This window comes from Rattus norvegicus, chromosome 12 (assembly GCF_021556685.1).
Source record: "Rattus norvegicus strain SHRSP/BbbUtx chromosome 12, alternate assembly SHRSP_T2T, whole genome shotgun sequence".
Taxonomy (NCBI): domain Eukaryota; kingdom Metazoa; phylum Chordata; class Mammalia; order Rodentia; family Muridae; genus Rattus; species Rattus norvegicus.
The window spans coordinates 50,852,833-50,876,216 of NC_141545.1; the positions used below are offsets into that span (position 1 = coordinate 50,852,833).

The 23,384-nt window shown below is 50.6% G+C and overlaps 1 protein-coding gene and 1 long non-coding RNA gene across 5 annotated transcripts in view; one reads left to right on the plus strand and one right to left on the minus strand.

The window, feature by feature from the left end:
• Positions 1 to 23,384, plus strand: part of Myo18b (myosin XVIIIb) — a 206,515-nt gene that overhangs the window by 74,492 nt on the left and 108,639 nt on the right. For all 3 annotated transcript variants that reach the window (XM_087578550.1, XM_087578549.1, NM_001432425.1), the window contains 7 exons: positions 3,163 to 3,291; positions 3,527 to 3,670; positions 5,096 to 5,185; positions 12,285 to 12,404; positions 13,068 to 13,176; positions 18,798 to 18,922; positions 22,496 to 22,650. In XM_087578550.1, coding sequence (XP_087434676.1) covers positions 3,163 to 3,291; positions 3,527 to 3,670; positions 5,096 to 5,185; positions 12,285 to 12,404; positions 13,068 to 13,176; positions 18,798 to 18,922; positions 22,496 to 22,650 — 872 coding nt within the window. The remainder of the gene's footprint in view (positions 1 to 3,162; positions 3,292 to 3,526; positions 3,671 to 5,095; positions 5,186 to 12,284; positions 12,405 to 13,067; positions 13,177 to 18,797; positions 18,923 to 22,495; positions 22,651 to 23,384) is intronic.
• LOC148002373 (uncharacterized) lies at positions 13,356 to 22,630 on the minus strand. Of its 2 annotated transcripts, none has more exons than XR_015634399.1 (3): positions 22,452 to 22,630; positions 18,680 to 20,800; positions 13,356 to 14,170 (listed from the first exon to the last, which is right to left on the minus strand). It is a non-coding gene; the product is annotated as an uncharacterized LOC148002373 (long non-coding RNA). The 2 variants fall into 2 exon arrangements; XR_015634398.1 differs by having other exon boundaries at positions 13,726 to 14,170; positions 18,680 to 19,045.

Sequence of the window (23,384 nt, forward strand, 5' to 3'; positions counted from 1 at the left end):
CAGTTATTTCATGAATACAGAAATTGGTCCCCACAGTCTCAATGGCCACTGCAGAGCAAGGGAGAAAATAGAAGCTACTGTGTGGTTTTACAGAGGCAGGAGATTGGCAGCCTAGAAGCCTAAACCTTCTCAGAGCAGTAAAATTGCCACTGCACAGTGCTTGGTATTCACCCGGAGTAATGGAGGCCAAGGTGACCTCCGAGAAGCTAGGCTCAACACAAGGCTTGGTTTCTGCGGCAGGTACAGAATCTTTGCCGTTGTCCAATCTGGTACCGGCAGGCCGGGAAGCCTCTGAAAAACCCAGAGTGGCAGCTCCCTTACTAGCTTGTGCCTCAGTTGCCACATATGTAACACGGAGCCTGCTCTCTGCCCCCGGCCACTTCACCCAGCAAGGCCAACGCACCATTCTTTGCAGAATGCATCTCCAATGGACCGAGCTGTTTGTCAAACAAGGTCACATTTTAATGCTTAAAGAACAAAAAAACCCTCAGAGCTGGAGAGATAGATGGCTTACTGGTTAAGAGGACCTGAGTTTGGTTCCCAACTCCTGCTCCAGGGGATCCGATGCACTCTTCTGCCCTCTACTGGCAACTGCATGTGTGCAGTGCACATAAACTCATGCACAGGAATGCAAATATATATTGAAAACAATCCTTAGGGTACAGGAAGATCTGCTAAAGAACTCTAATCTGTGACGTGACCTGGAGGAGAGGAGGGTCCGATCCCTCAGCCCATGCTCGGGAACTGTCACTTAAGACTACTTTTGGAAAAGCCTGGGTTTGTGGTCTTAGATTGAGAACAGTAGAGACTCCCCCTCCCCCATGCATTCCTGAGAGGTGGGGTGCAGAATGCTTCTCTCTGCCAGGGTCTGAGAAGCAGATGGACCCACGAGAGGAGAATCATCTAGAGTTTTCTTTGTGAGTTTTCCCAGACCCTGTCACCTTACAGAGGTTTGTGCTGTGGGCTCTGACAGTCCTGACGAAGTGTGATCCCACACCCAGGCCGATGGCTCCGTAGTATCACGTTCTCAAAAACGGGAAGGAAAAGAAAGAAACAGACCCAGCCTCCCTTCTGCAGAGCCAGGGACGTGTGGACTCACTCTCCCCTGTGCACAATGCTTTCCAATTATCTCTTAAACGAAATTCTCATACTTAATCAATAGTGGACTGGGCAGTGCCCACCACTTACTGCAATGTAGGATCACTTTGATCATTGATTTCTGCTGCTTCTTTTTAATGGCAGCTTTCGGGACTCACCAGCTTGTGAAATTAATACAGCCATTATTGAACGGCGTGAGGGTCAGGAGTGGCTGGTCGCCTTGGTGGTCACAGCATGCACTCTCTGATTTGTGAGACACTTGGCACCTCAGCGGATCTCGCTCTCACCTTCCTATAGGCCCAGGACCACGGGATCTGATGGACCAAGGGGCCCCTTACTGAAATCGGTCTAGGGTGGTTGGAGAGTCCACCAAGAACTTTGTTGCAGTTAGATTCAAATTCCCTTTGGATTTCAAACTTCTGATCTGTGAACCCAAGTCCTGAGTTCAAGTCTCAGCTTTCTGGGTCATCTGCTATTGAATTAATTGGGAGGATGATTTCCACAACAGGACAATTTAGAACTTAGATGTGAAGCCTAGAGGAGAGGGCCTGGGGAGACTGTTCAGCCATTAAAGTGTTTACCCCTGAGTCCCATCCCTAGGACCCTTGTAAAAAGTTGGGTGTGGCCGTGCACACTGGTAATCCCAGCATCCAGGAAGCCTTTGTTTCCCCCTCCATAAAATGGGAAAATCAAAATAGTGACTCTCTCGGATCCTGCTTGCTACATGCTTTCTTTCCTACATGCCATGTGACCATTAAGTCCAGTTCTAGCCTGTTCTAATCACTCAATAATTATCATAATTTGACAGCATCAGCATGCAGCAACGTCAGATCAGATCACACCTTTGGGTTCTTCTGACAAATGACAGGGCTGGGTCAAGTTGACCGCTGGACATCCTTCCTTGGCAGGAGTGGAAGCAGACCGAGGGTGTACTGAACCAAAGGGTGTGCAGTCAGGGACACACTCTGCTTCCAGGTCTCTAAGTCACTCAAACACACACCCAGGGCTTCTTTTATCTTCTACTGGTTGGCATCCCTGGGTTTCCACGTATTTGCATCCTGTTCTCTGCCGTTTGGTCACAGACACCCCATGGGGTGTGGCCATGTTGATCCCAGCACCACCAACACCTTCTTATTGATGCTATGTAGCCTGGCGGGTGTGGGCTCGGGCAGGAGCCCAGCAGCTCAGGGGAGGGGTGCGTCAACCAGGAGGGCAATGCCCCTGCCCACAGCTTCTACCCTGCTCCCATGCTGAGTCTGGGTGTTACTAGACCCTGTCTCCCGGGTGGCTTCATCAATGGTAATGAAATATTTGGGGTCAGCCTGAGTGATGGGCTCAAGATAGCCTCTGCATTTGCTGCCACCCAGAGGGAAGTCTGTCTTGTAGGACTTTAGGCACATCTGCCCTGGTGGTGACTGTCAGACTAACATGCCCTTCCTCCACCAGGATCAGGGTGAAATTCAGGCTGTGGTTCAGTGAGGCCTCCTTCCTTCCTTCCTTCCTTCCTTCCTTCCTTCCTTCCTTCCTTCCTCCCTCCCTCCCTCCCTCCCTCCCTCCCTTCTTTCCTTCCTTCCTTCTTCCTATTTTTGTTTTTGTTTTGAGACAGTGTCTCATGTATCTCAGGCTGGCCTTTCAGTCACCAGGATGTAACCCAGCCTGACTTTAAACTCACCCTTAGCCAGACATAGCTTTGAAGTTCTCCTTATCTTCTGCTTCCAATTCCTATGTGCTGGGATTCCCACATATGCCACCATGACATACGGATGGATTCCAGAACTTCTGGCATTGTAGACAAGCACTGTATCAATGGAACCACATCTCCAGCCCCAGATTTTGCCTTTGTAAAAGTCCCAGGGTGGTGTCTATCCTGTTACAGGTGCCTGGGAAATGCTGGGCAGCCAGGAGCCAGAGGCAGGAGGAGGATCCGAGGGAGGACAGATAGACCACTTCTGTCTCTCATTAAGCAGCAGCTGCATCCTGAGAAGAGAGATGGGTTTCAAGTGGAACCCCCAGACACACAGGCTAGGCAGAGGCCTCACCTGCACCTTCCTCCCTGGCCCCCAGGTCTTCCTCAAGGCGGGCGTGGTCTCCAGGCTGGAGAGGCAGCGGGAGAAGCTGGTGTCCCGGAATATTGTTCTCTTCCAAGCAGCCTGCAGGGGCTTTCTGTCTCGTCAGGAATATAAGAAGCTGAAGGTACTGATCCTACAGGTCTTAAGTGAGCGGGCACGGCTGCATCCTTCATGATGTCCATCCAAGGGGTACCCCAAGAGCGCTCAGACAAGAGCTCACCTTGACATGGGACACCTCCCCACAGCCCTGTGCTGTAGGTGTCTGGAACAGATAGATATGAGGCTGTGGCCCTGCTTTCTCCGTTTGGTTTGTCCCCCGTCCTCTCTGAGCCCCACACCCCCTTGTTTTCCTTCCCCAGATCCGTAGGCTGGCAGCGCTGTGCATCCAGAAGAATCTCACTGTATTCCTAAAGGTCAAGGACTGGCCATGGTGGGGGCTTCTGGCATCTCTCCGGCCCCTGCTGAGTTCCACACTCAGCACGGAGCAGCTTCGAGCCAAAGAGGTGGGTTCAACCCTCTGGTGGTGACACCCGCCTACCTCCATGCTTGTACCCAGCACTCGGGGCCCTGGTGGGCATTTGCCAGCAGCTCAGCAGCCTTCCATTCATTTGCTTGCAGGCTTCCGTCAGCTGAGGCTGTATTCCCCCCGCCCCCTAAAGCTGCTCTGTGGGATGCCGGTTCATTGTGCCAGTTGCCCTCGGGCCACAGGGCTTGGCAATCTCAGTCATGGGGCTTTTGCCCCTTTCAGAGAGAGCCTTGTCATCCTTCCACGCCCAACACACACATGCACACATGAGCGAGTGCACACACATGTGCACACACATGTGCACACACACACACACACACACACACACACACCCCTCAGGTGAGCAGCTGTTTGACATCTTCTTTATTAATTAATTGATTGATTAATATTTTTTGCAAAAATGAGCAAGTTATACACAAGGCTCCTTTATTTCCTACACAAACAGTAAATATAAGGTGAGCCACACAGCCTCCGTTTAAAAATAGGTGCTAGTGAAGTCCATGTGACTGTCCCCAAACAGGAAAAGCCTGAAATACGACCCTCTGTGGCCTCAAGCACTTTGGGTGAGGCACACCCCATGAAGCATGTGCTACGCTCTTACCAATGTATTCTAAATACAACCAAGGGCATTTCAGGGAGCCCTTTCTTACTCTTCTTTAGTGCAGCATAGTACTCCCTTGTGCCACCACCTGTATGTCATTCTGTCACCTGCTACTGCTTCCAATGATGGTGTCACAGGTTTGGAGAGTGGCCACTGGTGGGAGAGTGACACTTGTGAGGATGAAGTACTGCACACACTCAGCACAATCACAGTCACATACACATGCACAGGCATGTACACACATGTGCATGCTGACACACACTTGTACATACTGATACAGGCACATGCATGTGCACACATCCTGACATGTGCATGTGAGCACATGTGTGAGAAATGCACACACATGTTCATGCATATGTACACACACATGTTCATGCATATGTGCACACATACATGCACACTCTTCTGGAGAAGATGAGCACTCAGTCCTATGTGTGCTCCAGACTCCTAAGACATTTGAGGGAGAAGACTCATTTGGTCAACAGCACAGGCATGCTGACCAGTCCTGACTGGTCACTCTGCCATGGCCAGTCACCCTTTTTTAAAAACTCTATTTTTTTTATTGAAAGATAAGTATGTGAACTAATGGGGTGGGATGCAGACCCTCGGCACAGTGTCACTTAGAGTACTGAAGCTAAGGACATGATGTGAGTATTTCAAATCCTTTCAGTGACTGTATCCTGCAGGATGTCCCTGTAGCCTAGGTTACCTCATGTTCCGGAAGCCTGCAACTTCTCCTAACAGGAGTGGACTGTGTGGCTGACCCTGGCCAGCCTCTGCATGGACGTATTTGCCTTGCAGGAGGAGCTGACACTGCTGAGACAGAAACTGCAGAACTCAGAGAACTCGAGGAGTGAGCTCAGACAGAGTGCGGACCTGCTGGAGAGTAAGGTAGGCCTCCTGCCGCACACTCAGATCCCCTGCCTCAGCCTCTGACAGCTATGGCACCCTACGTCTTCCTGATTCCACTCAACCAGCCAATGCCATCTAGTCCCAAAGAGAAAAGTTCCCTATGTAAGCCATGAAAGGAGAAAGGGTTGGGGCGAGGGTGTCTCACCCCGTAGAACAAGGGAAGGGTGTTGATTAAAGGGTGAAGTGAAGTTGTGATAAATTCATGTCATGGACAGAGTCCAGAGCATGCAGGGAACTCATGCTAGTCTGCTGGAAGACGAACTATCCAATAGGGAAATTTTAAAATGGACCAAAATATGGACAGATGGTTCCCAGATGGGAAGCTGCTTCCTTTGCTTTTCCTCAAATTATTGATAATTTATTTAAAAGCTAGTGTAGGAAGTACATGGTACGCGTGAATGAGAAACTCAGCCTCGTTCTGAGGTCACCTTTCCTGGGAAAACTTCCCTTTTGCACCACCTGATGTCTGCTATTAACCGATGTCTCCTCTGTTGAGATGTTTCCTTTTTGAGACTGAGTCTCATGCAGCCGTGGTTGGTGGAGCCAGGGATGGTAAACATTTTGTTTAAGAAGTACTTTTATTTTCTAAATTATCTCTGTGTTTGTGTGGATCTGTGCATGTGAGTGCAGGGCCCAGTGTGGCCAGAAGAGGGCACTGGACTCCTTGATGCTGGAGTTGCAGGCAGTTGTGACTCTTCCGTTGTGGGTTCTAGGACCCAAACTCAGATCCTCTGGAAAAAGCAGCAAGTCCTATTAACAAGGGAGCATCTCTCCAGCCCCAAAACATACACACGTAATACACACATACAACACACACATAATACACACATACAATAATACAATACACAACATTACGTATACACAATACACACAACACACATAATTCACACATATACAAACAACACAATATACATACATGCTCAAACATACAATACATATGCATACACACAATATACATATACACACTATACACACACACACACACACACACACGAACATGCATCTCTCCTAAGCCCACACTTACATATGATCTGTTCTGATCACACTCCCTCTCGTTCCCCTCCCACTCCTCTGAATTTCATCCCAACCAGTCCTCTTGTTCTTTTTTGTGATCCACCACATTTAAGTATCATTGTCTGTATGTGTGTGTACTATGTATGTATGCATGTGTGTTGTGTGTGCATGTGTGCATATGTGTGCAAGTATTTGTGTGCATGTGTGTATATACTGTGTGTACATGTGTATGTGTATGTCTTTGTGTGTTTGACTGTGTGTGTATATGCAAATGTGTGAGTGTGTGCATGTGTGTATGTTTACGTGTATATGTGCTCATGTATGTGGTATGTGTATATGTGTTTGTGTGTGCATATGTGTGTGTATATGTGGGAATGTGTGCATGCACATACATGCAAATACGCACATGTGCACACACAAGCATGCTCATTCATACAGGTACACATACTCAAATTCACACACACACAGACACACACAGACACACACAGACACACACACACACACCTGGCCCTTGCATTCTTTCTCCCCTATCTTCCATGATGTACTGACATTAGAGACATTCTTATTTCAGAGATTTGCATGCTCAAGGATCCAATTAGACTCACAAGAAGAGGCTCAGTCTAAGTAGCAATCAGGAGATGCAGATCATTGCCTCTGTAAGTGCCACTTCAGGCTCCAAACAGGCAGATTGGAAAGGAGCTTCAGGGGAGGGTTGGCAAGGATGTGTGCATGTGTGCGATGGCCTCTACATTTGTGGCATGCCAATTGATGTCACTTCGTGTGGACGAGCTGCTGTCCCATAGACAAGTGTCCTGCAGTTGGAGATGCCACCACAGGCTCCTGAATTGGATACTAGACTCCACATACATGACAAGAGAAGAGTAGGTGGGCCTTCTTTGGTTATGTTGGTTCTGGGGTTTGAACTCAGATCATTAACCTTGGCAGCAAGTATCCTAACCTGTTGAGCCACCTTGATGGCCCTGTAGAAGTGTTTTTGTGCTAGACTGAAAAAACAAGAGGACCACCAGTTCCATAGCATAGTTGCCAGTGAAGTCAAAGCAGTGTTTGATTCACACAGAGAATGAAAAACACTGATTCTTCCTTCCTGTCCCTCCCCCCTGGGGCTCCTGGGAAGCAGACTTCAAACCTAACAAGGAAGCCAGTCAGCCCATAACTGTCCAGCCACTATTGCTCCTGTGGGCGTATCTTGCCTGGCAGCTCAGGATTGTAGCACGCAGGGTCCAGCGCTGGTTGGTGACATTTTTCCCCAAGTGGCCCACATAGCACTCCCTGGCAATGTGACATTTTCAATCAGCAACATCTCAAGCCCATGGCCAGTGTCCCTCTCCCATCTTTTATCCCAGAGAAGCATGACTTGTCGCTGAGATTTGGAATTGTGGCATCAAGGCCACGATGACTGATGTACACAGGCTTTTTGCCCGAGGAGCTAGTGAGGCACCTTTAGCACTGAAATTCTCCCAGGCTCATCTGGGTGTGACCCAGAGGGGGTCATTATCTTGTGATCCAGGAGGAGATCCTCATCTCTGCTGCTTCTCTGACTGGCTTTGAAGTGACTATCGGGGCTCACTGTGAAGCCTGGAGCAAGCACAACCAACTTTAGCTATGCAGAGCCCAGGCTCGGGGTGTCTCCAGTTCCCCCTGCACATACACCAGGCTTAGAGATGCAGAGCCCAGGCTCGGGGTGTTTCCAGTTCCCCCTGCACATACACCAGGCTTAGAGATGCAGAGCCCAGGCTCGGGGTGTTTCCAGTTCCCCCTGCACATACACCAGGCTTAGAGATGCAGAGCCCAGGCTCGGGGTGTCCCCAGAATGCCTACAGACTCTAGGCTTAGAACTGGTGAACCTAGACTTGGGATGACCCTGTAAGCCCCACCTTTCTAGCAAGTTCTCAGACATTGCACAAGTTGCTTCTCCTTGGGAAGCACAAAGGGTCACAGGGCCACAGATCAGAGTGTGTGAATGGCCTTCGGTGTGTCTCTGTTGTCCTAACCATTGGGGACCAGATGATCCTGACTGGGCCCAAGCTTCACAAACACAGCTATGCTGCTCTCCCTGGCCCCTGCACCCACCCATTACATCTCAGCAGGGAGGACAGCAGCTAGTATCATGACGTGGCTTATTGGACAGTTACTACAGAGTGATCTAACCTCCATCCACAGTGAAACCAAGAGAATGGGAGGCAGGAGAGGCTGCCCCGTGAGAGGGGCCCTTCTGTTCACAGGGTCCCAGACAGCCCCTTTCGTTTAAAAGGACATGAGGGTCAGGAGCTCCTAGTATTGTATCATGGGTGGGATGTTTTCTTCCCAAGGTTTGGGACTTTTCCTCAGATCTATTTCATGGTCAAGCAGGGGGTGTCACTGAGATTTCTGAGTGTATTAACATAGCAGCTTTGGGGGTTCAGGTAAAGAAATGTGACAATAATCTACCAGGCAGCTGCTAGGATTGGAGGCGGTGGGAGCCTGGCGCACAATAGGTGTGCACATAATGACTGTCGGACCTACAGATAACGACAGCCACAACCACCGCCGTGTTCGTCTTTCAGTACCTGTCTTAGGTTGCGCCCCGTGCTGATGTCTCTCTCTCAGTACTGGGAATTGGTCTCAGACTTGGCATACACTCGCTGAGCACCGCACCATGGAGCCACCACCCCACCCTCTGTTGCCGACAACAATGTCTTACTGTTTCACACAGGCTGGCTTTGAACATGCAGTTCTTCTGCCTCAGCATCCTGTTGCCAGGGTTACCATCCCACGCCTCCAGCCTGGGCTAGTTCCTTTCTCTTTGATTCTATAAGAACCTGAAGCCATCCATGTTGCCTTCTGTCCTGCTTGTCCCGAGGGACGTTGTCCCTAAGTAGAAAGGGCGTTTTTTTGCTGATTCCAGCACAGGGTGGATCTGGGGAGGGTTGTCAAAGCAATTTCCTATCAATTGCCCTGTGACAGCTGTTAAAAAATTCTCTGCTGTGTTTGCAAGCCAGACTCACCCATCCTTAAATTGGTTTTCATAGTTCTGAGTGCGGGGGCTCACTCCTCCTCTGCGAAGGGGAGGGGAGGAGAGAGGGGAAAAGGTGGGGGAGGGAAAGAGAAGGGAGGGGTGGGGAGGGGAGGGAAGGAGGAAGGGAAAGGTTTTACATGGACTTGACCATGTGAGAGTATCCTGCAGCTGAGAGAACTCTGTCCTTCCGGCTCTAGACTGTAGGTTCCACGAAACTAAAAATTAATGCATTAAATTAATTCTGCATTCCCCGTGCTCAGATGGATTAGCACAAATTAAATTTCACACTAATTGTCTAATCAGTGGATCCTTGTGCCCCTGCTGGAATCAAGGCTGACTCCCAGGGTGGGAGGTGGTAAGAAGCTTGGCCCTAAACTGGTCACTGTCCCAGCCCCATTGGGCTTTTGCATGGCCATAAGCAAACCTAACTTGCCCAAAGGCCCCTCCCAGAGGCTATCCACCCAAAGTCCCGATTCTGTAGCCGTTGTAGTTGTGGCAGATATGAGTTCAAATCTCTGCACTGGGCTGGCTTGGTCTGTGATCTTGGACTCTCTCTCTCTCTCTCTCTCTCTCTCTCTCTGTCTCTCTCTCCCTCTCTGTCTCTCTCTGTCTCTCTCTCTGTCTCTCTCCCTCTCTTTTTCTGTCTCTCTCTGTCTCTGTCTCTCTCTCCCTCTCTTTCTCTGTCTCTCTCTGTGTCTCTGTGTCTCTCTCTGTGTCTCTGTGTCTCTGTGTCTCTGTGTCTCTGTCTCTGTCTCTCTCTCTCTCTCTCTCTCTCTCTCTCTCTCTCTCATTTCTCCTCGAGTTTCCATTTGGGTCATGGTGGAGCAAAGAAGGTCTGTAGAGCTGTATGCAGTGGCCTCAATTCCTACAGTGCAACTCTTTCCCCAACATCAAAGCTCTCACTTCAGAGGTCATTTGTTCCAGAGCCAAATATTAATGACTGTGTCCCGGGAACAGACTCGTTACCCACAATTCCACAATTCCAGCATGGTGACCATTTTATGAAGCGTTATAGCGACATAACAAAGGAAGCAAAGGAATCAATACTTGGGAAGTACATTGGGGGAGAAACATCCGTTGTAGTTTACCGAAAATGAGGAAACCTTTATTACAGGGCCACAGATGCTAGAACGTTCTTAGGTGGTGACTAGAAAGCGAGGTAGATGCTAAGTTAATACACCAACCACAGAAGTTTTCATCTGACTGACGGGGTCCCTGGACGACAGGTCAGACAAAGTGGAGGACAAGAAGGGGCTATCAGATGGCTAACGACCACCCAAGAATAATAGCAGCCTCCGACTCATACCTCTCCAGCCTGCTGAGCGAAGTTCTAGACAGTCAGGGAGCCTCACAGTTCTGTGGAAGGCAGGGTTTTCCTAAAACCTTCACAATAGTGTGCTGTTTTCTGGTTTTCAAAACACCGAGAAGAGATCCACAGTACAGATGTACATCTTGGGGCAGCTGGAGCCCTTGTGAAACCATCTCCATGGTTAAGTGGGCACCTTGTGCTGTGTTCATATGACCAAAAAGTGAGAAGGAGGGAGGGAGGGAGGGAGGGTGGGTCACGCTTTATTGACATCTCCTGGTGTCCCACTGATGGTCCATACCCACGCATGGGCAGTAGTAACCGGATGCAGATAATAAAAAGTGAACGAAAGTTGTGTGGGTGGATGTTGAGAGGTAGGAGGCAAGTCGAGGGGAAAATGGGAGGGATGGATGTAACTGTATTTTGTTGCATGTATGAGGCGCTGTGTCTGTGTGATTGACAATCTGAGGGCCAAGGGACAGAAGGCCCTGGTTGCGAACATTGAGGCAGCCAGGTGTTCTTAGCCTTGACCTAGCGCCCTGCTCCCTTCCCACATCCCCTGACTCTCAACTTTATATTATATTTACAATAAGAAAAAACAACAAAACCCTGGGTTCCAGTCTCAGCATGGCATATATATGGGCCACTCCTGTAGGTGGCACTTAGGAGGTGGACACAGGAGGGTCAGGAGTTCCAGGCCATCTTTGGCTACGTAGAGTTAAAGGATGGCCTGAGCTACATGAAACCTTGTTGTAAAGACACACACACACACACACACACACACACACACACAGACACAGACACACAGATACACACACACACACAGACACACAGAGACACACACACAGACACACACAGAGACACACATATACATAAGACACACACACATAAGACACATACACACAAACCCATAGACATACACAGACACACATAAGACACACACACACAGAGCCACACACATAGACATACACAAACATAGACACACAGTCTCTTTTTCTCCTCTCTCTCTCTATCTCTCCCTCCCTCCCTCCCTCCCTCCCTCCCTCCCTCCCTCCCTCCCTCCCTCCCTCCCTCCATAGTCCAGTGTTTTCTAATTCTCGGCTGTTTGAAAGATGAACTTGGAGGCTGGGTCTTCATTTTCTCTCCTGTGGTGGTGGCACCTGGGTCTGTCAGCCCTTGAGAAAGCAAAGCACCTTTATCAACTCCTCCAGAAGTGCCCAGCTCACATGTGTTAATTCTCTGTCCCCTAATCAGTAACAACATATTATCAACCAAGTGCACCTAAGACCAGACCAGACTTGCTGGGAAGGCAGAGAGCTGGTACCACAGCCCACCGAGGGTCTTAGAGCACCCCGTGCGGGACATCCAACTGTGGGCGTGTCTTCAAGGACAGCGATGCTCAGTCCAGCAGGGCGGTTCATGTCCAGTTGTCCTCAGTTGAGTACCTACTATGTGCCAGGCCAAACTGTCCAGGGCTTATCCCTCTTACCTCCCACAACATTTCGAATGGCAGGTGCCCTCCCTGCCATTTGAAGACTGATAATCAGAGAACATAATGTGTGCTGACAAGAGAGTTCCCCCACAGCAGGAACAGCAACATCCTGAAGTATGAGTTTTCCACCTTTGTTTATGCAGCAGGATCACCTTTCCCCCTGGAAGTGGTTTGCCCTACAGTGGTCCTACTGTGTGCAGCGTGTAGAGAAAAGAAGGCTCAGTCAGTGGTCTTGGTTTCTCGTCCTCAGATCGCAGACTTGACCTCAGAGCTTGCTGATGAACGCTTCAAAGGCGATGTGGCCTGTCAGGCACTAGAGAGCGAGCGGGCAGAGCGCCTTCAGGCCCTCCGAGAGGTTCAGGAGCTCAAGGTAAGGGCTCATGGCCACCTAGTGGGGTGTTTGGAAGTGGTAGATCCTGGTTACTGGTGCTCCTCTGGGACCCGTCATCCCAAGTGAGATAGTTACACAGGTTAACTGACTTCTGTGCCCTGGGTCCTAGGGACAGTTGGATGTTTCTAAAGTAAGGCCTGGGAGGTGCTGTGGGCAGGGGACATGTCATGCTTGTGCCCTGGATGCGTAACAGATGACCAAACCCTGTGAAATGGTCAGTTTTGGCCAGTTCACTCCCTTTTCATTACTGCAACAAAGTATCTCAAGTGGGTTCCTTTGTAAAGCAAAGAGGTTTGCTACCTCATGGTTCTGGAGACTGAAGATCTTGGGCTGCCGGGTTAGCCCAGCCTTTGGTAGAAGCCCAAGGCAAGGGGGCAACATGGCTGGCAGGAAAGATCACTGCGCCAAACAGGAAGTGGGAAGGGGTGTTTGGCTCCTTACTTTTATACTGTAATCACTAAAGCAGGAGTCTCACAAGAACGACTCTAATCCCTTCCCAGGCCCAGTGACCTGAAGACCTCCGCTGGGCTGGACCTTTCACGGTGCCAGGTGGAGGGCTAATTTCCCAATACGTGAACCTGGGTTTGGGGGTATAGATTCTACCATTTCCAAACCTCAGCCAACGCTGAGCTCTTCTTCCAGGCTAAGTATCAGCAAGTGCAAGATGCACTGGGGGGAGTTCAGAAGCAGCTGGAGGAGGCCCAGCAGAGGATCCAGACGGCAAACCTGGAGGAGAAGCCCACAGGGGGAGGTGAGCGGCCGGGAACCCTTGGGGTTGGATGCTGGAAGATGAAACACCTTCTCCTTTGGTGTATGTGTTCATGGGTATGCACAGTGCACCTGGGTCCCACTCACACCATGCCTGCCCCCACCCACCCACCCACCCACCCACCTCCTTGCTTCCTGGCCAAATTTACAGAGAACACTCATCACTGCGGAAGGATCGTGTTTAAGCAGGGAGAAGCTAGAAATGCAGCTCATTCGATATAGTGCTTGCCGCACCAGCTTGACCCCTTGTACTCAACAGAAGCTAGGCATGATCGCAGCTCTGGGGAAGCAGAAACAGGCGGCTGGCTAGGGCTAGGTGGCCACCCACTTTGCCTAGTTCATGAGCCCCAAGGAGAGTGAGAGACCCTGTTTCACAAAAGCAAGATGGAGGGGGTCTGAGCCAGAGCCCAACGTTGATCTCTGGCCTTCAAGCTCACATATACACACATGCACAGGTATCCCCATACAGGTACACACACACACACACACACACACACACACACACACACACACGAATGATGAAAGGTCAGTGTCTATGTGTTATACACTCTTCTATTCCTGTATCTTAAATACACATCATTTTGATGAAGACGGCTCCCAGGTGGAGCCCAGGTTTTTTAAAATTTCCCCTCTGTATTTGAATCATACCATGCTATTCAAAGTTGCCGTGGAGCCCCAGATTCTTCACATTCAAGTGTAGATGGTCCCAGGTGATGAATATGTAGAACTGGGCCGTATGGAGTAGTCTAACACAGAGTGGTTACCTCTTCGCCACAAGGAATGGGGGCTCTATGTGCTCTCACATACATGATCCAGTTGAGGCTGACTCTCATGACTGCCCAGTGAGAGGCATCAGATGCTCCTGGTGTGCCCTGGCCATGCCACTGCCTGGGCACTTGGCTTTCACAGTTGGATGGGATGGTGACGTATCTGTCCAGTTTCCACTCTGTTGTAGATTCCCTCCAGCTGGATGGAGGCTGTTGAGAAAGTGCCCAGACATCAGAGTCTAGCAAATATTGATACCAGACTTCAGGATGCCCTTAAGACATCAGGACCATCCAAGGGACCGGAGTCTAGAATCAGTGGAGAAGATACCAAGCATTGGGGACCTTTGCTAGGCTCTTTGAAGACTATTACATCCATTTAATTGTGTGTGCATGTGTGCACACACATGACATGTGACACAGGACAGTTTGTCAGAATCAGTTCTCTCCTACCATGTGGGGCTTGGGAGTGAACACAAGCCATTGTGTTCGGAGCCTTCTCAGGCTCCTTTACCTGATGAGACACTTATCCCTAGGACCCCCAACACCACTCCAACCCTTGCACTATGCCCTGGTTTCCTTTGAGTCTGAGTTTCCCTGGGAAGGGACCATGAGGCAGTTGAAGGTTTCTGATTTGAGAGGCTCAACAAAACCAAGCGTACACAGGGCCAGATGTTGGTACAGAGCCAGCTATGGGGGTAGCAATCCTCCCCAGAGGCATGCTAGCACGGGCTCCGTCCATCCAGGTCTGGTCTGGATGAGGCTTCTTGGGCATGTCTGTTTTGCAAAGGTCAGGGAATGAATGAGGTGGATCACTTAGCCCTCAGGCATATCAGCCACTGCATGAAGTGGGAGCTTAGCTACAGGCGTGCAGTTCAGGAAGCCAGGCCACAGCGAGTCTGTTTCTCATTATGAAAGTCATACATACTCTTTCCATGAAAACCTCTAAAACACAGCAAAGTTGAGAGGGGCAATGAGACACTTTTCATTCACCACTGCTGTGCTTGCTTGCCCACCTCTGGGCATCATAAAAGCATGGCTTTCTTTACACCTGCCAAAGTACATTATGCATATCTGAACATCAGGGCTAATTGTAGTTTTTGTTCTCAGGAAGCTAGCCATATGTGTGGAAATGGATCGCAGAAAGCCAGGAAACAGGTGAACGGACAAATCCATGGACAGACTACCCATGCCTTGCTCACCTTATTCCAGCCCACCCACCCACCCAACCCACCCATCCATCCATCATCCATCCATACCCATCCCCCACCCAACCATCCCACCCATCCATCCCATCCCCATCCATCCACCCCCACACCCCCCCATCCATCCACCCACCATCCATCCATCCACCATCCATCCACCCACTCACCCACCCATCCATCCACCCACCCACCCCCACCCATCCCATCCACCACCCACCATCCACCCACCCACCCACCCACCACCCATCCATCCACCACCCACCCACCCACCCACCACCCACCCACACCCATCCATCCACCCACTCACCCACCCATCCCCATCCACCACCCATCCATCCACCATCCATCCACCCACCCCCCCACCCACCCACCCACCCACCCACCCATCCATCCACCCATCCATCCACCCACCCACCCATCCACCCATCCATCCACCCATCCACCCACCCATCCCCATCCATCCCCACCCCACCCACCCATCCATCCACCATCCATCCATCCACCCACTCACCCATCCATCCACTCATCCATCCATCCACCCACCCACCATCCACCCACCCACCCACCCACCCACCCACCCACCCATCCACCCATCCATCCACCCACTCACCCATCCATCCACTCATCCACCCATCCACCCATCCATCCATCCACTCATCCACCCACCCACCCACCCATCCACCCATCCACCCACCCACCCACCCATCCACCCATCCATCCACCCACTCACCCATCCATCCACCCATCCATCCACCCACTCACCCATCCATCCACTCATCCATCCACCCACTCACCCATCCACCCATCCACCCCCCACCCACCCACCCATCCGCCATCCATCCACCCACTCACCCATCCATCCACTCATCCATCCACCCACTCACCCATCCACCCATCCACCCCCCACCCACCCACCCATCCACCCATCCATCCACCCCCCCACCCACCCATCCACCCATCCATCCACCCACTCACCCATCCATCCACTCATCCACCCATCCACCCATCCATCCACCCACTCACCCATCCATCCACTCATCCACCCATCCACCCATCCATCCATCCACTCATCCACCCACCCACCCACCCATCCACCCATCCACCCACCCACCCACCCATCCACCCATCCATCCACCCACTCACCCATCCATCCACCCATCCATCCACCCACTCACCCATCCATCCACTCATCCATCCACCCACTCACCCATCCACCCATCCACCCCCCACCCACCCACCCATCCGCCATCCATCCACCCACCCACCCACCCATCCACCCACCCACCCATCCACCCATCCATCCACCCACTCACCCATCCATCCACTCATCCATCCACCCACTCATCCATCCATCCACTCATCCATCCATCCACCCACTCACCCATCCATCCACTCATCCATCCATCCACCCACTCACCCATCCACCCACCCACCCACCCACCCACCCACCCACCCATCCACCCATCCATCCACCCACTCACCCATCCATCCACTCATCCACCCATCCACCCATCCATCCACCCACTCACCCATCCATCCACTCATCCACCCATCCACCCATCCATCCACCCACTCACCCATCCATCCACTCATCCATCCACCCACTCATCCATCCATCCACTCATCCATCCATCCATCCACTCATCCACCCATCCACCCATCCATCCATCCACTCATCCACCCACCCACCCACCCATCCACCCACCCACCCACCCACCCACCCATCCACCCATCCATCCACCCACTCACCCATCCATCCACCCATCCACTCACCCACCCATCCGTCCATCCACCCACTGTCTGTCCATCATCTATGTACCCACTTACCCATCTATGCTAACATCCATTATTACTCATCAACAATACGTTCATTACTCTTCCATCTTACCATCCACCCAACCATCTCTCTTCATCTATCTACTCATCTATGTACCTGTGTATCTGTGTATCTCTGTGTGTGTGCATGTATGTATGTATGTATGTATGTATGTATGTATGTATGTATCTATCTATCTATCTATCTATCTATCTATCTAATGAACACTAGTTTGCTTTTACCATGTGCTCAGCATCATAATGTGTCCTAGGAGAGTCCTTATGAATACAAGCCCTTTTCTAAATTCTCGTGAACTTTACCAGGAGAAAACTAATTTGTAGCTTTCTGTGAATGTGTTTTTTACTCCCATCAAATTATACTAAAAACTGAGTATAAATGACTTATTATTAATGGTATTATCCCTTGTACTCATAAGAAGCAGTGCATTGAATGAGTGTCCCAAGGATGGATGGATGGGTGGATGGATGGGTGGATGGATGGGTGGATGGATGGATGGATGGGTGGATGGATGGATGGATGGATAGATGGATGGATGGGTGGATGGATGGATGGATGGGTGGATGGATGGGTGGATGGATGGATAGATGGATGGATGGGTGGATGGATGGATGGATGGGTGGATGGATGGATGGATGGGTGGATGGATGGATGGATGGATGGATGGGTGGATGGATGGATGGATGGGTGGATGGATGGATAGATGGATGGATGGATGGGTGGATGGATGGATGGATAGATGGATGGATGGGTGGATGGATGGATGGATGGGTGGATGGATGGGTGGATGGATGGATGGATGGATGGATGGATGGATGGATGATGGATATGTGGATGATGGATGGATGGATGATGGATATGTGGATGATGGATGGATGGATGAGTAGATGGGTGGATGAGTGGGTGGGTGAATGTATGATGGATGGATGGATAGGTGGATGATGGATGAATAGATGGGTGGGTGGATGGACCAACAGATGGATGGACATACAGGTGGACAGATAATAGATAGATGTAGATAGATGAAAAGATACATGGGTGATAAAGCAATGGGTTGAGTACTTCTTAAAGATGTTTCCCCAGATCCATTGACTTAAGGAGTATTCTTTGGTGATCAAAAGATAAGACACCATGACCCCCCTCATTCAGCCAATTTCAATTCAACCATCACATGACTTTTTAAACCAAATCAAAGGATTTAGCATACATTAAATCATCTAGGGCATTGGGTTGGGGATTTAGCTCAGTGGTAGAGCGCTTGCCTAGCAAGCGCAAGACCCTGGGTTCGGTCCCCAGCTCTGAAAAAAAAAATCATTTAGGGCATTTGTGGCTAGGTCCTCACTGAGTGATCACCCCATCCAGTTAGCTCGTAACTCCACCCAAAGTCAACGATCAAAATCTACCACCCAGCCCATGGCCAGGATTCTGGTGGGTCCTGCATCCCCGACTATCTGAAAAACTTCTAAATGATGTTGAGCATACACCAATGACAAGAGAACTCCCTGCCTTATAGACTGTGAAATTTCTTTGGAAAAAGAAACATCTGGGTACCCTTACAGGGTTTAAGAAATATGACCTTACAACAGTGAGGTCAACACTCCAGATAGCTGGATGTAGTCAGAGCAGACTGCCTGGAGGAAGCCTGGCCTTTGTCTTAGCTTGGGCTTCCGCACAGTTTCTTACCCTGAATCCAAGACTGAGGCTTGGGAGTCTTCTGAAGGGTCACTTTGAAGTGGCAAGTGGAGTGAGGCAAGGCCCACATCTGCCACCTCACTCACCAGCCGTCGGCTCTGTCACGCAGCGGACGAGTGGCAGATGCGTTTGGACTGTGCTCAGCTGGAGAATGACTTCCTACGCAAGCGCCTTCAGCAGTGCGAGGAGAGGTTGGACTCAGAGATGAAGGCCCGGACTGAGCTGGAGCAGAAGGTGAGAAAGGCTGGAGGGCTGGGACCCCAGACACCCGGTGTCTTCTCCCCTCCATTGTGAGAGGCTACTGTGTTGTCCGTTCCTGGGGAAGGAGGATCTCTACTGTTGGAAAAATAGCTGTCCCTGTGGGATGGAGGGAGTGTTTCTGAGGGAAGGGTGGTGGCCCAACTGCCTAGCGTCCAGACCTGTGTCAGAGGTCTGGCTCTGGCAGAAATGGCAAGGATGTAGGCCTTAGGTTCTGGCTTATAAAGTCACCACAGCATATTGTTAACACTACAGTCTTAGTCAGTGTTCTACGGCTGTGAAGAGACACCACAACCAAGGCAACCCTTCTAACAGACAGCATTTAAGTGGAGGCTTCTGACAATTTCAGAGGTTTAGTCTGTTATCATCATGGCCAGGAGCATGGTGCTGGATCAGTAGCTGACAGCTATGTCCTGACCCGTAGACAGAGATGGGAATAGAGAAACTGGGACTGGCTTGGGCTTTTGAAACCTCCCAGACCACACCCAGTAATACACTTCCTCCAACTTGGCCACACCTCCTGATGCTTCTAATCCTCTAAGCCATTCCACTCCCAGGTGGCTAAGCGTTCAAACAGATGAGTCTGTAGGGACCATTCTCATTCAAACCAGCCCCATCTGCCTTCTCCAGCCCCAGCGGTCTGTTATCTCTGCCTCCCCTAGACCAGAGCCATAGCCTCCAGCCTGTCTCTTCATCCATGAGCTGTACTGTAGGTTAGGCACCCAGAATCCCTTCTGGATTGTTCTACTGTTGCACATGGTGATGATGAGGTGGACATTTTGGGTGTGTTCTACATCTCGATTGACCCTTAGGGGTCCTCCATTCTGGCTTCAATCAACCTGTACTTGGGAATGTTCCTTTTCCTTCTCTCACGTATGCGTGTGTGTGCTCATGTGCACATGTGTGTATGTGTGTGTGCACTCATATGTGTGTGTGCTTGTGTGCACATGTGTGTGTATGTGTGTGTGCATATGTCCACATGTGCATGTGTGCATGTATGTGTTGAGCTAGGTTTCATTGCACTGATAACCAACCGATTCTAATTTTCCTAATGGCATCCTTTGACATGGGACATGAGGAGGTTCCCTGTCAGAAATACACTTGAAAGGGGCCTGGATTGGGTTTTGTGGGCAACCTTCTTCCTTCATCTATGGCTTCAGGCCTCTCTACCAGTCTAGGCTGGGGTTTCTGGTTAACCACCTCACTGGTTGCTTTCCTTTGAGAGTCTAAGCCAAGGTCCATCTTCCAGGTCTGTCTGGCCATTCACACACCTCTCCTTTCAATGTCTAGTGACTGCTCTCAGCCAGAGCAAGGTGGCCATGATGTGGTTATCTACCTTTACTGCCCTGGTTCTGTGTCATGTGCATATCTAAGCTCCTGGAGCACCCACCCCATTTATGTCTCAGTGCTGGAGACCAAACATAGACTTCACTTGTGCATGTGAGGCAAGCACTCTGCTGTGAAGCTGTACATTACTAGCTTCTGTTTCATTGTTTTTGAGACAATACTTTGCTACATGGTCCAGGGTGGCCTTGAACTTGTGATCTTCCTTCCTCATCCAGATGGGGTGACAAGCCTATACCACCAGGCCCATCTTGCCCTTCTTTCCTGAGAGTGAAGCTCACTGTTAGCAACATCAACTCTCCTGTCTGGATGTTCACTGCGACCATCTGGCCTCTTGACTTGTCTTCCAACATCTCTCTTCACTGGTCCGCTCGCTCTCTGCTTGTCACTCTACCCTCGGGGTCAAGGCAAATGGCACAGACTCCCTCAGTGTGCCTCAGCACTCCCATGGTCAGTTTCAAATTACCATGCCGAGCCAGGCGTAGGAGCTCAAGAATGCTCTCCTCAGGCCTGAGAGGTAGAAACAGGAGGATCAGGGATTTGAGGTCAGCTTCCTCTGCTTAGCAAGTTCAAGACAATTCCGAGTCACTTGAGGCTGCCTCTGCCTCAAAGGGTAAAATAATCGCTTTTAAGTTGTCAGGAGGATGGATTTGGGAGAGCTGAGCCTTAAGAACCCATCCCAGGATCAACTGATCATGTCCTCAAATGTTCAGCACTTTCTCAGCCCAGAACCTTTGCCTGTGCTGCTGCTGCTGCAGCTGCTGCTGCAGCTCAGAGGGTGTTTGCTCCTCTTCTGCCTTGATATTCTCAACCCCAGCTGCAGACTTCAAACACCACTCTCCAGAAAGCCCTGGCTGACACAGACTGAGGTGGGAATCCCTCAGCATCCACCTCCAGTCTGGTACACACCCCACAGGACATGCATCTCTTTATTTCTTGGTTTCTTCCAGTCACTGGAGGAGTCATGGGGTGGGGGTTTCTATTCTTCTACTATGTCCTCAACAGGGGAGAAAATTAAACTGACAGTCTAAAGGGGGAACCAGAAAGGGATGGTCCCTGGGGACCCTATAAAGAGAGGAAGAGAGGTGTGGTAAATCCCCCACCCTCACCCCAAGGAGGATGCTGGTGGAGCTTTTAACAGTCTCTTCCAAGATGGACATGATCCACACAGAGACAGACAAAGGGGGGGGGGCAGCAGCCTGGGTCTGTAACAGTGAATTACAGAGTCGTGCCTCTTTCCCTAAGGAAGGGGGATATCCGCACTACATTAAAAAGTCATAAACCCGCAACCCTTTCCGAGCAGCGGGACATAGGAAAACATCCCATTTGCCTTCAAATACTGAATTTAGAATTACAGGCCTCATTAACTCAGAGTTTTGCTTATTTAAAGCAGCCCTTTAATGAGGCTGCTTCTTCAAAGCATGTCCTGCATCCCACTCTTTCAAACTAGGGTGTGTGTGTGTGTGTGTGTGTGTGTGTGTGTGTGTGTGTGTGTGCGCGCGCGCACATGTGCGTACACATGTGTGTATATACATGCGTGCACATGTGTGTATGTGTGTGTACGCATGTGCTCACGTGTATATATACATGTATGTGTGTTTGTATGTGCACACATGCATGCACATGCATATATATTTATGTGTGTGTGCTCACACGCATGCGTGCGCATGTGTGTATTTATGTGCGTGTGTGTGCACATGCGCACACATGTGTGTATATACGTGCATGTGTGTGTGTGTGTGTTGGGGAGGGTCTGGGGAAGATGCAGGAGGCTTTGCTCCTGCTTGCTCATGTCCCTGAATGAGCTGTAGGCTTCAGCCCACACCGTGGACCATACAGTGCTTGCTCCCTAGGGTGCCTGCTCCAATTGGCTGGGGATGCCCTCTTCATGACTCTGTAATCTTCACAAGTCTCCCCAGATGACAGATCCATCCGTCAACTGCCAAAGTGTCAAGTTGAGGCAGGGCAAGGAAAAATGAATTAAGGGTGTTGGGTGGGAGGTTTAGCCGAGACGAAGCAGAGAGATCATCAAGAGACTGATGGACTCACCACAATGTCCCTCCCAGGAGAGTGGGGCTCAGGGAAGCGGTATCCTAAAGCTGACAGGAACTGCTCTGAGGTCCTCCCTCTCCCAGCGTCCCTTTCCTCTCGTGGCACTGACCTTGGAAATGGGGACACCAGCGAACCTCTCTCTTTTTTCCATAGCTTGGGGAGCTGCAGAGTGCTTATGAAGAGGCCAAGAAGACGGCTCACCAACTGAGGCGGAAGTGTCACCACCTCACCTGGGACTTGGAGGACACGCGGGTGCTGCTGGAGAACCAGCAGAGCAGGAACCATGATCTGGAGAAGAGACAGAAAAAGTGAGTCCTGTCCCACAGTTAACTGGGCCACCAGGGTGGGCTGCACGGCGCCGGGGTACACTGAGGCCTCTGGTTCCCTTCCTAAGCCTTCCAACTTCTGTCAGCCTTCTTGAGCCCAGGGCACAGCTCCTTCATTCACAACCCCATGTGGAAGGGATTCCTGTTAGGTTCTCAAGACTCCAACCAGAAATGGTTCTTGCTGTTCCTCCCAGCCTGCCTTGTACCCAGTTACTTTGTGACCTTGGAGAAATTACATGCCCTCTCTGGGCTTCATCATCACTTTTCCTCAAGGGGTTTGTTGTGGAGAGTGAGGGTAGTAAGCTAGTATGATGAGAGGGAGCCATGTCTCTTAGGAGACCATACTAGTTCATGTCTGCCTGCTCTGCTCTCTGGCTGTATGATTATTCCCTCTGGGTCGTGGGTGCCCATCTATAGATAGCAGTGGTGCCTTTCTTGTGCTGAGAACTGTATGATGTGCCCATCCTAGAGAACTGGACTCAGCTGCCCATCCCCAGTGCTGAAAAAGGAGACAAGAAATTGAAAAAGAACTCATCCCCAAATAGGAGTTGCCCTCTTCCTATCGAGGACTCAGACTCTGATCGGTGGGGCAGGTCTGGCAGGATCTGCACCTTATAAGTAAACGTGTGGACAGCTTTGATGGTGCACCTGGGCACTGCACTTGCTCTCCTGTGGGGACACTGGCATGACTAGGCAAGAGAGGAGCCAGGACTGTT